This window comes from Ctenopharyngodon idella, chromosome 12 (assembly GCF_019924925.1).
Source record: "Ctenopharyngodon idella isolate HZGC_01 chromosome 12, HZGC01, whole genome shotgun sequence".
NCBI classification, from domain to species: Eukaryota; Metazoa; Chordata; class Actinopteri; order Cypriniformes; family Xenocyprididae; genus Ctenopharyngodon; species Ctenopharyngodon idella.
In genome coordinates this window covers 7,211,093-7,229,293 of record NC_067231.1, presented here as the reverse complement: position 1 = coordinate 7,229,293, position 18,201 = coordinate 7,211,093, and the positions used below count along the sequence as shown (strand labels likewise).

At 35.6% G+C, this 18,201-nt stretch overlaps 1 protein-coding gene across 3 annotated transcripts; it reads left to right on the top strand.

Annotated features, from left to right (window-relative positions):
* Nucleotides 1–5,234: 5,234 nt before the first annotated feature.
* On the top strand, nt 5,235–17,032 carry atxn7l3b (ataxin 7 like 3b). Of its 3 annotated transcripts, none has more exons than XM_051914088.1 (8): nt 5,235–5,535; nt 6,224–6,344; nt 6,582–6,714; nt 11,397–11,568; nt 11,759–11,856; nt 11,974–11,996; nt 12,342–12,387; nt 16,305–17,032. In XM_051914088.1, exons 2-8 carry the CDS (start codon nt 6,294–6,296, stop codon nt 16,358–16,360), a joined length of 579 nt encoding a protein of 192 aa, XP_051770048.1. In that variant the 5' UTR covers nt 5,235–5,535; nt 6,224–6,293; the 3' UTR covers nt 16,361–17,032. The 3 variants fall into 3 exon arrangements, with proteins under 3 accessions (XP_051770048.1, XP_051770047.1, XP_051770049.1); XM_051914087.1 differs by having other exon boundaries at nt 16,054–17,032; XM_051914089.1 differs by having other exon boundaries at nt 5,239–5,535; nt 15,389–17,032.
* Nucleotides 17,033–18,201: the final 1,169 nt, after the last annotated feature.

Here is an 18,201-nt window from a genome sequence, read left to right as displayed (position 1 = left end):
GAAGAGAAGATACTGTTGAATAAAGTCGTTATTTTTGTCTAGTTTTTGCGCACAAAATGTATGTTTGGAAGGACATGAGGGTGAGTAATTAATGACAGAATTTTCATTTTTGGGTGAACTAACCCTTTAGCAGTTGAACCCAAGCCTCCGTTACTAATTCTAAAACGTCACTTTAGAACTAGTAACGAAGGAATGTTGAGTCGCTTTATTGAAACGCACTTTAATATGTAGAGTATTATGAGAGAGATCGCCTGAGTGAGTGTATTACCTGAATCTAGCTGATATTCTTCAGGTCAATCTTATATTCATAATCACAAAATCAGTTTGAATGTCCGCTGAGGAAAGCGATATCTTTGTCTTTTTAACATCAGGGACCAGTTGTTCAAAGGTAATCTGATCGGATTTCGGCTATTGGATTGGATCAAATCTTGAAAATAGGTTGTTCAAAAGGAAAAAAGGATTCTGAAATCAGATTAGATTGCAAAATCCAATCTTGGTTTTGATCTGGATAAAATCATCAGTTTGTGTTGTTCAAAACTTTTCAGCAAGATTGGGATACCTTTGATCTAACAAATTTGGATTATACCGATCCCATCAGAAGGGTGGGTTTCAGGAACAAAAATGTACTTTAAAACTGGTCAAAAAATACATTTTTATCATGTAATATATATACACACATTTTTTTATTTTGCTCTTGATTAGTTTAACTGTTAAAGGGTTAGTTCACCCAAAAATGAAAATTCTGTCATTAATTACTCACCCTCAGGTTGTTCCACACCCGTAAGAGCTTCGTTCATCTTTGGAACACAAATTACGATTTTTTTTTTTTAAATCCGATGGCTCAGTGAGGCCTTGCATTGCCAGCAAGACAATTAACACTTTCAATGCCTAGAAAGCTACTAAAGACATACTTAAATCAGTTCATGTGACTATACAGTGGTTCAACCTTAATGTTATGAAGCGACGAGAATACTTTTTGTGTGCCAAAAAACAAAAGAACGACTTTATTCAACAATATCTAGTGAAGGGTGTTTTCAAAACACTGCTTCATGAAGCTTCGAAGCTTTACGAATCTTTTGTTTCGAATCAGTGGTTCAGAGCGCGTATCAAACACTGTCAAACAGTGACACCCGCAGTTGAAGTTACAGCGGGGAGTCCGCGTCTCTTGGGCCTCCCTTCAGCCAGAGATTGTATATTATAGGGAGATGAGAGGGTCTGTATCTCTTACCATTGGAGAAAGCGTAACGGCTAACTTAATCACGTGCGGCACCTCTCAGCCTATCGTGTAATGACAGTGACATCAGTCACAACATTCCCTGGTCTGCCTTCTCTTAAAAAAATACATTTTTATCAAGCTAAAATCTACATATAGTTCCCGACGAAAGTATTGTTTAGTGTAAAACATGCTATAGATTAGCAAACAGGCTGTCGATTAATTAAATGATTAGCTATTTTCCCACAAAAGCTGTTTAATCAGCATAGTGAAGCCTCTCATCCACTGACATCCTTTCAAAAAACAGCCTCTGGTCTCCTTCCCTGCGTACCGCTAAAGGCGGAGCGTTAGCATTAGCCGTTACGCTTTTTTGGCTAAAGGTTGCAGGCTTGCCTTTCAGTGGCTTTGCTTAAGCTCATAGAAACAGAGAGCAGAGCCCCAAAGTGTGCAGTGGGTTTTGTGGGGGGTAATTGAGAATGAATGGGGGAAAGTCACGTGAGAGGAGGCACTGCCTCCATCGCGCTATGATTGGATATGATCGGTTACGATTGGACATGATTGGTTTGTGCGTTAAATCCCGCCTCTTTTCATGCGTGTTCTCGTTGAATCGCCCTGAATGAAGACAGCGATGGCATTAATAGGAAGACTAATTAAAAAGTAAGTAAACAACTGTCACTTAGATATCACCGCTTTATTTCATGTCAAAATCAAACTCGAAATGGCCTGAAAACATGACTGCGGGGGGGTTTCTAGTGAGCAATCAGCGTGGTGAAATTAAAGGTACATCTGTCTGTGAGTGAGTGACCAGTTTGTACAAGCTTGACGACTGCTGAAAATAAATTCACTATTAAAAAGAAAAGCTGAATATTAGTTTATAAATAGTATATATTGTTTAAATTGTTACTGCCTTTAGTTATTATTTTGGAATAAATGTAAAAATGTGTAAAAACACTAACTTGATGAAATGTATATTTGGTTTTAATAAATAGAACATTACATAGTGTAAAAATACAAAATAGACTTGTATTTGGTCTCTCTTTTCATGTTGCCTCCTCATTTTAAAACACCACCACACACCACTGCCCAATCAGATTCGAGAACCAGAAAGAACTGTTGTATACAGTTGTGCTAAGTGCTCACTGAGGATGCTTCCTCAGTGAGCACTTAGCATGACTTATCATGTGGCAGGTAGTGCAGGCCGCCCACATGTGCTGTCGCCGTGGAGTACTCCACCAGGATATCAAACTAGAGAACCTGCTGTTCAACAAGGACACGCTTGAAGTCAAACTTATTGACTTCGGGTGCGGGGACCTCCTAAAAACTTCTGCCTATAAGACATTCTGGGGTATGTGTTATTAGTTTGGGACTTCAGTGAACATTTACACCATATCCTAATATGCATTCTTCTAACCAGTCAAAAAATGTCTTCCCTTAGGCACACAATTGTACTGCCCTCCTGAGTTTCACAAGAGTGGCAAGTACCATGGCAAACCCGCAACTGTAACTTGTTGGTAAAGTTGTTTGGTTTAAGGTACTAAGTTGTAAATGTGTAAAAAAAAATAATAATTTGGCTCCCTATTTATGTGCATTTGTTTCTATACATCATGTTTGTTTATTTTGACATGGGAAGAAATCTGAAATAAAATCTCTTCTAAGTGTAATGTATGTAGATACACCTGATTTGAGGTTTTTTGTGTGTGTTTCAGGTCACCAAATCAGCTGCCATGTTTATGGCACAACCGAGCTAGAGCTGGTTCCCGAAGCTCTTCCAGTTCCAGCACTTCATGACAACACTATCCACATCTGAGAACTCACTGTCCAGGCTGCTTGGGACCTACAGTTCCCGACAACACTGTTCTTGTTATGCCAGTCCCAGAGCTCTCTGTCTAGGCTGCCCTGGCCTCAGCACTCCTCATTCTGGTCTTAGATCTCTGCCTGATGGAGCAAATTTTGACACAAAATAAAATGTGCCACAATAAAATGAGCTGGCAATTAATTGACTGTAAACAAAGCCAAGCACAAAATCTTACTTTGTAAAAAATAATCTCCAAATGATTAAAACAAAACACTCCATCAAACGATCAAACATGAGTTTAAGCTTTACAATCCATGAAACGGTAACATATATTTTACCTTTCCAAACAAAAAAGACATTGGTCACTCTCAGTTGGATTCAAGGCAGACAATAAATCATTAACCCATGATCAGTTTTTTTTTTAAATCAAACTGTCTTGCTACCTTGTTCAATAGGAGGTTGTTCTTAATAAGTTCACTATTAAGCTCATTAAAGGCTCACTCTCCATTTTAATACTGATAAAAATGAACATAAACCACCTTTTTTTAAAAAATGGTGACTGGCTGACTGTCATGCTTTTAAATCAAATAACATCATTCTTTTCTTACCGTCTCTGCCATAGAGCACCATCTGAGTTTCAGTTACTGAATTTTGTAAAGTGGCCTTGGAGGACTTGAGTATTAGTTTTAATAAACATTTGAATAAAGATCCGGAGTCCCCAGTAAAAGTGAGAAAATAAGAAAATGACAAAGACATCTGTAGATTAGTAGATGTTACATACAAACATCATCTGGCCCATTTATGAATATTTTTTTTACTAGTGAGGATAACCTAATAAAGGCACCCACTGTCACGGTCGCTGGTTGCAGCGCAAAGGAAAGTTGGTAGAATCTAAATGCAGCAGCTACTTTTATTGAGTCCCGCTTAGAGCGAGCGGTTCGAGGGGGTTACACAAACAAAGGAACTAATAAGACTAATTAACGACGAGGTACACCTGAACAGAACTAACTCAATCAGGAGCTAATAGCCATAAACAAAAAGGGAGATAATGGAGGAGAACTGAACTAATAAACAGACTAGAAGAGTAAAGAACAGGATTTGTACAGATACTGTAAAATGAAATTCCAGGACTTTCAAGGACTTCTCAAGCACTGCTTTTTTGGTTTTCAAGGACTACAATCAGAGATCTCACTTATCGAACAATATCTTTATTATCTTTTAAATTCCAAAAAAGGTAAATAGATCAATAAAAATAAACTAATAAAACAAAATGGTACAAATAATGCAGCACATGCAATGACTGTGGTAACTTTAACCATTGACAGGATACTATGACAAAGATATCGCTTTCCTTATTCAAACTGATTTTTTCCCCATAAACATATGATTGACCAGAAGAACGAAAGCTGTATCATTTACTTGGATATTTATATGAGCAATATCATTCTCATAGCCATGTGAAATGGCTCTATATATCAGACAGCGTATAGCAGCATTAATTTTGTGTGAAAAGATTGTTTTATCAATAAAATTAAACACTAATTATATATATATATATATATATATATATATATATATATATATATATATAAATTCTGCTAATGCTAAATAATGTGCCCCTAGTAATAGTTTGTTGTTTTGCTATTTGCTATAGTCATATAGGACCTTATGGTTGTAATAATCATAGGAAATTAGGAATTTTGGTAGAGTTTTCTGATGATCAATAATATTTATTTTTTTAGTTTTAACCATTTTAACCAATACTTTATTATTTACCATGTGCAGAAATATCTAAGATACAGAATTCTGTAAAAAATCAGCTGCTAAATACTAGCAGATATAGATATTAATACATGTGAATTAATCTTGTTGCAGACACACAGTACACTTGCTATGGGTGTTCTTAGACCAGATTCGGCTCTCAGCTTACTTAAAGATAAATCACTAGTAGGTAAGATTTAAAATAACAAAGCAAAACATAATGCATCAGTGTTATGTTAGTATCTGTGAGATACTAGTTTTCATTCATATTATTTTGAATTAGTTTTTAATTTTATATTTTCATTTTCATTTTAGTAAAAATATATTAATTTTGTTATGTTTTTGTATAAGAATATATAAATATCTTACATTTATCGTATAGTATGTAGCAGATACGACAAGATAAGATAGTTTAAATCCCATTTTCCTTCTCTCAGACCTGGCTAGACGATTCAGCAGTGAGGCATTTCAGAACAAGATGAACGAGGATTGATTGGTCAGGTCTGGGTGAAGGGAAATGGAAGTCTGCAGACGGGGATAAGAGATTGAACGCTGAATGTGGAACTTTGTTTTGTCTGTGAGGAAATACTTTAAGGGAAATGTCTATTTGGACCTTTTGTACGTGTTCCCTTTCATGCGCAAGCCTTTAATGGGACAAAGAACTAGTAGATTCCTATCAGATTTCATTATTGATTTGATCAGATGAGCAGTATCAGTCAGTGCAGTGAACAGACCGACAACAGCAACAGCCTCCATTCCAGAGCTGGTGAGTGACAGTAATGTCCATATAATACAGATAAACAATATAGATCACGCCACAGTCTGTGTTGGGATTTTCACAGGCAGTATAATGTATAACCTCATACGACTCAAATTCAAGTCAGTAGAGGGCGGCTATCCAAGCCCATGTACGCAGATCTTACCCTGTAAACGTCTTTATAATTATAAAATTTTTGCATCAATCATACTTAATAATAACATACCTTATTTATTATCTTATGCCATTACAGCGCTTTAGTTTATCTGTGTCCAAGCTTTTGAACGTAACCTGTTATTTCAGTCAAGGCGAACGAAGGCGAGACGGGATGTAAGTGTTATCGTGATCAATCATCGATTAACAAAATTATATGATACCTGTTACCCTTGTTAATATGAAACAGCCTTAATCATTGCGATATGATATGCGAGTGTTTGGTGTATGCAGTGTAAACGGCTCTAATTCAAGGCAATGCATGGAGTATCACTCATTCTTCTAGCAGTTTTTTTTTTTTTTTTTTACAGCGGTGTACATCATTTATATATTCGATTGTTCATAATATTATCAGTAAATCCAGAAATACACGGTGAGGACTTTTTGTATGCCTTTATAAATGCAGTCGGGATCATATATTGCTGTCTCATTCCCTGCCTGTGTTTCTGTTTGTCTTCCTTTGTTTGGGTTGTTGTTGTTTCAGCCTCTCCTCAGCCCATGACTGCTGCACTACAGCATGTAGACAGCAGTGCTTTCTCCTGGAGCTTTTGCAAATGAAAATGGAGGACGTGTCTCTGTCCAGTATGGACAACAGTAAGATGGAGGTGAGCCTTTGTTTTTCAAATGTTATATTCTGTATAATTGGATCAGTGTTGAATAAACAAACCCTTATGCGGGTGTGTCATGAAGCTCGTCTTTCATGGTATACATTTTACACTCATTTAATTGGTTTACCCAGCTGTGTCCAGTGAGCGAGATGTGAATATAATTTTCACGCTTCTGAAGGTTACAGTGTGATACGAGCGCATTAACGCTTGCATGTGTTGCGCCTTCACCCACAGGGCTTTGCTCAAGAGATCCTGTCTGACCTGGTGGAAGATGCCTGTTTGGGTCTTTGTTTTGAAGTTCACAGGGCTGTCAAACAGGGATACTTTTTCCTGGATGACACAGACCAGGAGAGTATGAAAGACTTTGGTGAGACTCTGACACGTTTCTTAATTATGGCAATCAAATGTTTGTTCTCTTGAACACATGGATGGAAACAGTGCTTTATTTTACAAATTGTTTGATGTAGTATTCCAATTTAGCACATATGTTAAAGGAATAATTCACCCAAAAATGAAAATTATCCCATAGTTTACTCACCCTCAAGCCATCCTAGGTTTATATGACTTTCTTCTTTCAGCCGAACACAATCAGAGATATATTAATTAATATCCTGGCTCTTCCCAGCTTTGTAATGGCATTAAATATCACTTTTTGAAGCTTCAAAAAGCACATCCATCCATCATAAAAGTAATCCATACGACTCCAGTGAGTTAATAAATGCCTTCTCAAGTGAAGCGATGGGTTTTTGTAAGAAAAATATCCATATTTTACTTTATAAACTGCAATCACTGGATAAAAACATCATGTGCAGTCATTTCACAAAAATGGTTCATTTTGATAATGATTTTAAAGCAGATTTTAAACTTTTTATCAGTCACATTAGTGAAATTTTGGCGCTCGCACAAAAGTCACTTTCAAACCAGACAGCTTTTTGTTGGTCAACGGCATGAATTTGAGTGACCAACTTGAACCTGTTACAAAATCTGCGTGGGGAAATCTTTCACCCTCACATGAAATTCACAAGCACTTAGATTCCAATTAAGTACTAGATTTTGCCCATGAAAATTTGTGAACAACAATAAATGTGACCACACCTTTAGACGTGATTTTTCAAAGCTGTTAGGAGGATTTATGCAGGCCCATTATTCCACTATTCCATAAAGGAATAGTTCACCCAAAAAAAAGAAAATTAGTGTCAATCTGAACCCATCACTTTCTTCTTCTTCTTTTTTTTTTTTTTTTTTTTGTGAAACCCAAAAAAAGAGTTCTTTTGAAGAATGTTAATGCTGCCCTTTTCCATAAAATGAGTGAATTGGATCTGCACTGTAAGGGTGCTTTCGGACTAGCTCTTTTGATGCACACTCTGGTCCGTTTGGATGAAGTCAACACTGTTTTCCAAACTCTAAGGCCCTGTTTCCACTTTAAATCCTGTCTTGCGCGTTTTCCATAATGTTTACGCATTAGGTCAGTAGGCAGTCTTTAGTGGCTGTTTGAACACATTCAACCACACAAGCGTTTCCACAACAAGAGCAGTCCTGTTGAATGCGTTCTCGACTACATCTGGAAGTGGTCGAAAGTGCTCAAAACGTTTTACACAGCGTTTACACCTGGATTTAGCGTCATCCACTTGTGATCCGATCCACCAAAACGCATCTTAATACCAAGTGGAAACAGTACTTGCACCTGTGGAACATACCCAAGTGTGTTTTAAAAAGGAGATCTGGGGTACATACGGTTCATGTGAACTTCAGTACAGTTCGCTGCTTATATGAATGCAATCATACTAAATTGTGGAACTGAACCACTATTGAAGAAGTATGATTCAGTAAATCTTTATATTTGTGTGTTCTCAATCACTTTTCTGACAAGCAGGATTGACACACTGCAAGCAAAGAGAATGTGTATCTCATTTCTGCTCGCCTTCAGCAGAAACAGACTCCTGCATTCTTTAGAGCATTTACAGTACATTTGTGGCAGATGGACGCTATAGTGTTGACAAAACCAAAGGTTTGAAGTGAGGCGAAGAACGTTATGCATTTTACCACCTTCTCCTTTGTGGTTCTTACCTAGCAACAGGGGTAAACAATTGCAATTCTGAATGAGCGAGCAATCAAACCAAATGTTAAGGCACACTCAAGCTCCAAAAAGCTATAAAAGCACTAATCCAAAACAGCTAAATTCATACAACTAAAGTCCCTTTTAAGAGAAATAAGTTCACTTAGTGGCCATTTGCAATGATTTCAATGCTATTTCAAGACTAAAGGCCCATTCACAGCAAGGATGATAACTATAACGGTTTAGTTCTAAAAATCGTTCTAAATATAAAAGAATAGCAGAGTTCACACCACAACTATAAAGATAAAGGCACAGAGAAACAATATCGTCAGAATCACTTTCAGAACAATTTTTTTCAAGCTGAACATTAGGATGCTATAATATTAAAGGTTAACAACTGAGCCCCAACTATTAGCCTAAATTCAATTGCTTTTTATTTTAAGATATAATAATCAACACTCAAATAACAAATTGTATGCAAACATGTAAGCTGCACATAAGGCAGTTTTTGCATTAACTTCTAAATTTAATTATAAAATTGTTTTACTCATACCTGCAAACTAGTTGCTTTTCTGCGAAATTCTCCGTTTTGAATCAAAATATATCATTTATGTGAATCACGTAGATCTGAAGAGGTTTTTTTTTTTCGGGGTTGAGGGGTGTCAGGGTGAGTTTGCAGGCACAATAATCGAAAATGGGCTACTTTCCCATAGACTGGAGTGAGACCATAGACATCTCTCGAGCTGTCGTGATCTTTTTCTGTGGTGTGACTGACACATTGCTGTACCGCTTCATTTCAAACAGAGGCAGAGCGCACGTGAACCGATCATTTCTTCTGCTTTTCAACGCGAAATAAACATGAATGAATGTAGGATGAATGAATACCGAAGGTATGTTGAAAGATACAGTACAACTTACTGAAATCCGTATCATGTCATATGTAACGTTAATCAATCAATCATTGTTTCAACCGCGGAAAAGCGCCAATGAAATAGCTTGTAAAAATGTCACATTTACTGTAACATTTACCTCAGAAAAGCCGTTCAATGTCAAAAAACTTGTTAGTCAGCTACAAAAATGAACTTAGAGAGGAGCATTTTGATATATGTCCACTGTGACTAGGCCATTGCATATTCATGTACTTAACATGTGCTTCAATACTGAATGTATAAAACTGTTTTATGACCATTTAAATGTTTAGGCCGATATTAAAAACGAATAGAAACATAGTATTAAAAACGAGTAGAAACATAAGTATTTCTTTAAAAATTTATTGTAACGTTATTACAAAAACTTATTTATGTGTAATTTATATGCAAGTACAAATCAATTAATTTTTAACCTTTAATATTATAATGATGTGCTAGCTGTGGTTCCCTGTATAGTTTACAGCAATAGTTGAGTGAAATTTTATTTTTGAGGAAATTTGCCATGTACTGTACCTGATAGGCCCCAAATTAATCATGATTGAATTGAAGGTGATCAAATTGAAATCAAATCGCAAGCTTCTGAATCAAAATCGAATCCAGTTGTGAAATTTGTGTCAATGCCCAGCCCTACAGTGTCAAATGTTTTTTTTTTTTTTTTTTTTTATACTTGAAGCAAATGTTGTTTTTTCAATTTATTTTCTCGTCAGAATGCACCAAAATGCTTAGTTTACATGTTAAAATCACGAAAATTTTCTCTTGGGGGACGATGCCCCCAGACCCCCCTACTACTATTTACTTTGTAAACGACTTTGGAGTTTGCAGGTATGTTTACTCCAATTTGTTGTTGAAATATAATCATTTATACACAGTGGCTGTCATTTTCATGACAGATTTATTTAAACATACATTAAATAATCAAGACATCACTAACAGATTAAGTAAAATATAATGAATATACAGGCTACTATAGTGCATATATTAAGCGAAAGAGTTAATTTCTCTGGCGAACTAATGAGCTGGACACTGAATGGCTTTTCTGAGATAAATGCTATATGACATTGTTTACAATCTGTTTTATTGACGTCTTTCTGCCATTGAAACACTGATTGAGTGATTACACAAGATATTATACGTTTCAGTAAGTTGTACTGTATCTTTCAACATACATCCAGATGTTCATTTAAGTTTATTCTGTAACTAGTAAGGAAGAAATGATCGCGTTCACTCTCGCTCACGCTGCCGTTTGAACTGTACAGTGATCTGTCACGCCACATCAAAGCTTGTCAAAGTGGCATTTTCTGTTTAAATTAAACATTTGAAATAACTTTTGCTCCCTCTTGCAGCAACATCTCTTCTCTGATGATGTGTTTACTGGCGCGAAGGCGGGACAACCTGTCACTCACATGAGATCGACCAATAACAAACCACAACCATCCAACGATCCAATCAAGTTCACATGGACAAAGTCCCACCCTATTTTTTTATTCTTATTCAAGAAGTCATTTCACATCAATTTATGTCACAAGAGGGAAGAAAAGACTATCGCTACAATTTCATGCCGACTTTAAAAATAAATATGGCAGCTTTCTAACGGCTGCTGCAGTGATGCGATGACTTTACCAATTCGTAAATACCAACTTGTATTTCGAAAGGCGAGACTTGTTCTGCCGTATTGCACTTTTGCTGCGTTCACACCATTACCATAAATAAAGCTCCTTATACTTTTGAATCGCTCTCGTGGTACTTTGATGTCATACACCGATCGATCTGTACATCGCTGCTTCAAGTCGAACACACTTTAGATCTGCAGTGGTCAGGTGGTACAGCAGCCACATGGTACAAGTCGTTGCTCTCAGAAAATTACAAGTTTACACGTTGTAATTACAAGTTCTACAAGCATGTGAAAGCTTTTTACAGTTCATAATCGTTATGGTAATTATGACATGGCTTGAACGGAGCTTTCATTGTATTGTGAGTGAACTGTCTTGATGTATGCGGTATTTGGAGGAACAGACCCAAATTTAAGCTCTTTAACCACATTTTTTTTCACTGTGTCTCATGTAGAAATCGTGGACCAGCCTGGAGTAGACATTTTCGGGCAAGTGTACAACCAGTGGAAAAACAAAGAGTGTGTGTGTCCCAACTGCAGCCGGAGCATCGCCGCCTCACGCTTTGCTCCTCACCTGGAGAAATGCCTCGGCATGGGCCGCAACAGCAGTCGCATTGCCAACCGCAGGTATTATGACTGAACATTACCTTCACCGCCCAGAAGAAAACTATAGATGCCATCTAAACTCCTGGCAAATATTCATAAAGACTTATGCTTGTCTGAATGTTTGGAGTCCATTATTGATAATGCTGTTCATGCAACTACACTTTTGGAACATGTGATGGTAATATGTGTGTGTGCATAATTGTATATTTAGAATTGCAAGCGGCAACAACACGAACAAATCAGAGAGCGATCAAGAAGACAATGATGATGTCAACGACAATGACTGGTCTTATGGGGCAGAAAAGAAAGGTGAGACTATTATAAATCACTTTTCTTAGGAATATTCTATCTTGTATAAATAGTGACCGCAGCTATTTATGAATGTTTTTGCATTTTAACATTATATTACAATATTTTGCTTTTCAGCCAAGAAGAGAAAGTCAGATAAGGTATTTTTACATTCTTTGAAACAACCTGTACTCTTGGTAAGTTTGTTTTACTGTTACAGATGTTTTTTCTGCTCTTAGATGGCCTCTCAGCATTTGTAGCCACAAAATCTGGGCAATAGAGTTAGCTGTAGCTTTAGTTTATTAAAGGGTGTAGAATTCTTATCCACAATTCCCATCAACAATAATGTTTTGGCTACAAGCTGTTCATACAGACATTAGCTCTCTAATCAGTGCTGGACTGTAGCTTACTGTGCCTGCATTTTATTTTCCAATGTCTTTTCATTGGTTTCATTTGCATATTCTGGCTGCAGGCTAATGTTTGATGTCTCTTTTCTTTCTGTACAGAATCCAAATTCACCAAGAAGATCCAAATCCATGAAACATAAAAATGGTAAGTATATGCTCTTCCATCCAAAACAAACCGATTGTGTGAAATCTCAATAGCTATACAGTATATTCAAGTGTTAAGGCCCCGATATACTCAAGGCGAAGTTCTTTTTTTTTTGTTCTTCGCTTAGGGGTAAAAAGAAGTTTGTAATACTTTTACAATGGTATACTGTTCAGGGCTCGACAATAAGGACTGCCGGATGGCCCGGGGTCAGTGTGAATGACGCTCGGGACAGTAGACGGAACTGTCACTTGCCCGATCGGGCCAGTGCTGTAGGGTGTGCGTTATATATCGTCTATGATATCGTAATTGTTGATTTAACGATCTGAAATTATCGAGTATGTCCCTCACTTTACAAAAACCAAACAAAAACGCACCCATTGAGTGCACGCATGCACTACGTGACGTAGTCTAGTAGGTTAGACTAGTGTGTGTGCATATTTAGAGTGTAAGCATTCACTGCGTGATTTAGTCTATTGAAATCCATTTAGAATGCCCCAGAATTCAAGATAAGGGGCAAAAATGACCCTGTATATCTTTCATATTTATATAATTTAATATAGTTAATCAATATTAAACAAAGAGCGCCGTTTTTCTCCAAATATCAGCACGATTACAAATGTGATATTGATTTTTATACAGCGTAGTTTAATGAACAAGAATTTAATATCAAGTGACTTACATTTTAGACACCAAATCGCCTGTTTCGCTCTATTTCGCCTACGAAAAATAGTTTCAAAGTCCAGACAGAATTGTTTTGCGTCTCTGAGCAACAGTTCCTGAATGAATCAGCCGTTTGAATGAATCGGTTGAATCTCAATGACTCGCTTATTAACAGGGACTTGCTGCCACCTACTGGCGGGTTTAATTTCACGTTTAAAGTGTCTTTTCATTTTTAAAATTATTTCAAATAACAGTATTTAACGTTTTATGTAACATTTCAAAATATTATTTATGCATCTGTAACTGCTTTTTACTGATAACTTTAATAAATCTTTATTTAATATTTAATCTATAGTTATATAGTTAGCTATACATTAGATTACAATTTCTGTACCTGAAAATCTCCTGTTTAAACGTACATGGAAAAACTTGAAAAGCAGTTTATTTCATTTATATGTTTGTTCTGTTGTATTTATTTTTGCTATTACTCATAATTTGATTATTTGTTACTATTTTATTACTTACTGTTTATTTGTCTAACAATATTTAAAATTTAAGTGAGTTAATCTAGTAGCTTTTGGTGTCATACCCCTATTTATTAAGGTTACATGTATCAAAAACAACAAAAACAATAACTAGGCTTTTTTTATAGGCCCTTTTTCTTTTCTTTTCTTTTATTAATTTGTTGTTGTGGGGCAAGTAAAAAATTTGAACCACTGGCGCGACCGGGCCAGTAGAAAACATCCTTAGCGTTGAGCCCTGCTGTTAGCGAACATCCCGATGCCACCCATACTACTCAGAGTAGTAATTAGATGAATATGTTGATATGCATTGTGCACTTTTCTCTCAATAGCAAAATAAACAAAATTTCAACTAATATTCAACTAATCGTTAGTCGACTAGAAAAGGCTTTGTTGACCAAAAATTTTATTAGTCAGTCGCAGAAAAAAACAAAAAAACGCCAAATTCACACAGTCCGTTAACGGCGGGTCCTTGTGGTAATTATTGTATGTGTGCCATCAATCGACCTCAAATATGGCTTATCATTTGAAACATGTAAGTACTGGTAGCAACTTTACATGGCTGCTCGCTCTAAACGCTCTAACGTTAACCTAGATAAATGTGCACTATTAAAGTGGAAATCAAATATTCTCAGATTGTGTAATCCATATGAAATGTGCAGGCGCGTCCACTACTACGGAGATGAGTCAGCATGGTCGACTTAATCGCTGCAGCCGAAAACATTAAAACATTATCAATAATTTAGACAATCTCCTTCCCTTTTTGTTTTTTACGACACATTCATAATCATTACTCTTGCCGGTGGCAAGCTTTATGTGTGCGTTTTAGGGCTGATTAGACTATGTATTTTTTATATATATATATATATATATATATATATATATATATATATATATATATATATATATATATATATATATATTATATATATATAAAATATGCAATTAAAGGCTCATTATTATGATTTATATGGCTTAAAATATATATATATATATATATATATATGTGTGTATATATATATATATATATATATATATATATATATATATACACACATATATATATATATATATATATATTTTAAGCCATATAAATCATAATAATGAGCCTTTAATTGCATATTTTATATATATATATATATATATATATATATATATATATATATATATATATATATACTTGTGCGATTAGTCAACTATTCGCTTAAATGAACGCCTATTAGTTGACTACAAAAATCTTTAGTCAAGGGCAGATCTACAAAAATGACAGCGGTGAGAAAGCAATAGTTAAAGGGATAGTTCACCCAAAAATGAAAATTCTGTCATCATTTACTCACCCTCAGGTTGTTCCAAACCTGTATAAATTTCTTTGTTCTGTTGAACACAAAGGAAGATATTTTGAAGAATGTGGGAAACTGAACAGTTTTGGGGCACCATTGACTTCCACAGTATTTTTTTTTTTTCTTACTATGGAAGTCAATGGTGCCCCAAAGCAGCCTGGTTACAAACATTTTTTTAAAATATCATCTTTTGTGTTCAGCAGAACAAAGAAATTTTATACAGATTTGGAACAACTTGAGGGTGAGTCAATGATGACAGAATTTTCATTTTTGGGTGAACTATCCCTTTAAGAAAGCATCTGATAATAGCGATGTGGATATGTTTGCATCACTCAGCAATTCATCACTTCAGTCAAGTCATGTTTATTTATATAGCACTTTATACAGTAGATTGTTAGATGCTTTACAATATTAAACATGAAAAAACAGTGTCCGTGTCACTTTGAATTAGAATTACAACTTTCCAGTGTGTTTCGACAGACTGAACAGAAGAAATGAACTGGAGAAGATTTCCACGTCAAAGAAGGCGGAGTCTCAGAGCCACACCTACCTATTACGTAATCGCCACGGACCAATGATAGTTCGAAGGGGTTCACTAGCTGGAGCATACTTTTCCGGAAAGTTCGCTTTGACAAGCTGTTTCAACTCCCCAAACAAACTTTGTTTTGGCCTGATTTTGTTCAAAATTACATCACACAAGTTCAACTTTCTTCAATTTTGCTTGAAGTATATCGGGGCCTTTAGGGGCCTTTCACACAGAACGCGTTTTTGCGTTGAATAACGGAATGAAACACGTGTTTTTTTTTTTGTTTGTTTTTTTTTAAAGTTGAACTACTTTTAACTTAATCACAGCATTTTTAGAATGCCAAGACGCTGCATAAGACACAAGTGCAACAATCGAACACATGCATAATGCATGTTTACATTAAAACCAATAGAAATGTAGTGGAATGCAAAAACAAATTCTTTGTGAACGGCCTCTTATGGTGCATTTAGCATGTTCAAGGTCTAATTTAAAAGCTTTACATGCTAGTTGAAAAATTTTGCAAGCGATATTGTATACTAACAGTCTATAAGTCATTGAAAGTTATTGACAAAAAGATAAGACATTATAATTAACTGTCTGGATAATAATTTTCTTAAAGCTTTGCTGGGTCCTAAGCGACGTGTGGAGAATCAGGACAATTCGTGTGTGTTGCTAAGAGATGAGACATTTTCTCAATAACACTGTGGGTAGCAGGAGTCAGTCACTACCCACAGTGCCACACGGTTTACCATATCACAGGATTGTGTGAGCTGAATTATGCTGATCAGTGGAGGAGATGTGGACTAATTTTTCTGTCATTCAGTTTACATTAGTTTTTTTTTTTTCTTTCTTTCCATTTTTCGTCTTCAGACATTTTTGCACAATCTCTCATATCCTGCTCATCAAAAATGACACATCTAGGATAGAGGAACTTGCACAGTGCTCTCAGGGAGGAAGTTAGAACTCAGATCATCATATCGGCAGCCAGAAACAGCCGAGTCGTAGAACCTGGGCCAGTTGAGCTCTCCCATAAATGCAGGATTCTCTCGAAAGCATACATTCTCATATGTAATTTCTCATTCTGGGAGGATTTTGTATCTAATAATGAAATTGTTAAAGATTAATAGCAAATCAAGATCATAAATCAGTGTGAACTGTTCCCCATCAGGTAATTACTACACGATGTTTTAATATAATTTTTTGGAGAATCATGATCCAGTATAGTTGTTTCTTTCCTTTGTAGTTCAATAGCCAAAATGTGGTACATTTGTACTATGTTATGTCACTAGTTCTATAGCATATTATCATACTACATTTTTTTTTTTTCAATAGTAAGTTATTGGTTACAAAGAGAGGCGTAGATCTCCAAAAAGAATTAAGGCTTGAGAATATCTTTATCATTGTAACTTGTTTTTCTTTTCTCAATTTTTTTTTTTATGTATTAGATGTTTACAGTGTAAAGTGTCCTGTGCGGTCTCACTTTGTTTGTAACGGTGTATATATATTTGACTAGGTGAAAGATGCTGCTATCCTGACCGTGAGCCATACGCTTACGGGCATGTCATCCATGTAATAAAAAAAAAAATCAGAACTCTAAACATGCTTCATGTGTGTACTACACTTATTTATTTCAGAAATGTGGATGTTGTGAAAGCACTCATTTCGGACCACCAAGAGAGATTTTGTATGAAATTGGATTGAAAATTTAAAATAATCATTTTTCAAAACCCAGAGTGAAGCTTGAGCTGGGTGGTTACAGAACGATCCATTCTGTAATCGATTCACTCACATACGTTCCACTCACGTACATTGTTACAGTTTATGCGTCCCTTGGTAAAATGCAATGTTTGAGGCTTTGGCTTATTTTGGAACTATTTTCATTGGCAACTAAGAAATATACATATTGCTTAGCAAAGTTTTGTATAGACACAGTTCTGGTCCTCAGAATTGACTGGATGAGCCACATTCCATGATTTCTGATATTTAGTACAACAGCACTGACATTGTATCCGAATATTCCCATTTAGGGGAAAATAGTATGTAGTATGTTTGACAATGGCAACATGGCAGCGGATATTGTACGTCCGGATTGCATTCACACTACACTCATGGATACTTTTAGAAAACACACATTTTAACGACACAAAGTTTATCAAATGTGGTACTCGGTATGCAATTTTGGATGCATTGTGAAAATGTTTGCAACACTGCTTGTCTGTTTATAGCTGAATCAAAGGAATGCTTATATTCAGAACAAAAGCACTTTTGCCTGTGTAAAATTATAGAGTACGGGTGCCAAAGGTCCCCCTTGGGGATTTTTTTTTTTTTTTTTTTTTTTTTTCTGGTCCCAAAGTATATAATTCCAATTTAAAAAAATAGGAAAACTTCATTTCAGTTATAAAATAGTAAATAATAATAAAAATCATATTACTTAATAAAAGACTTAAGCAGAAACAATGACATCCATGTGCAAATATATTTGGGGGAAAAAAATAGTAACATTTTACACTGAAATTGTAGAACACTTCTGTTTATTTAACAACTTTTGGCATTTCTTTATTTATTTTATTTCTTTATTTAGTTTTTATTTTAAATTATTTGGATCCATCCCAATTGGTGCAACCTAAATAGGCTCACACAAATATTACATCTTTCATTTCTTGTTTGTTTGTCTTGGAACTATTTCTCTTTGCGGAAGGTTTACGTTCATTACAAGTGAGTTTGACCGGCCAACTCAATAAGCAAGTCCTAGAGGTTCTGTGAAAAA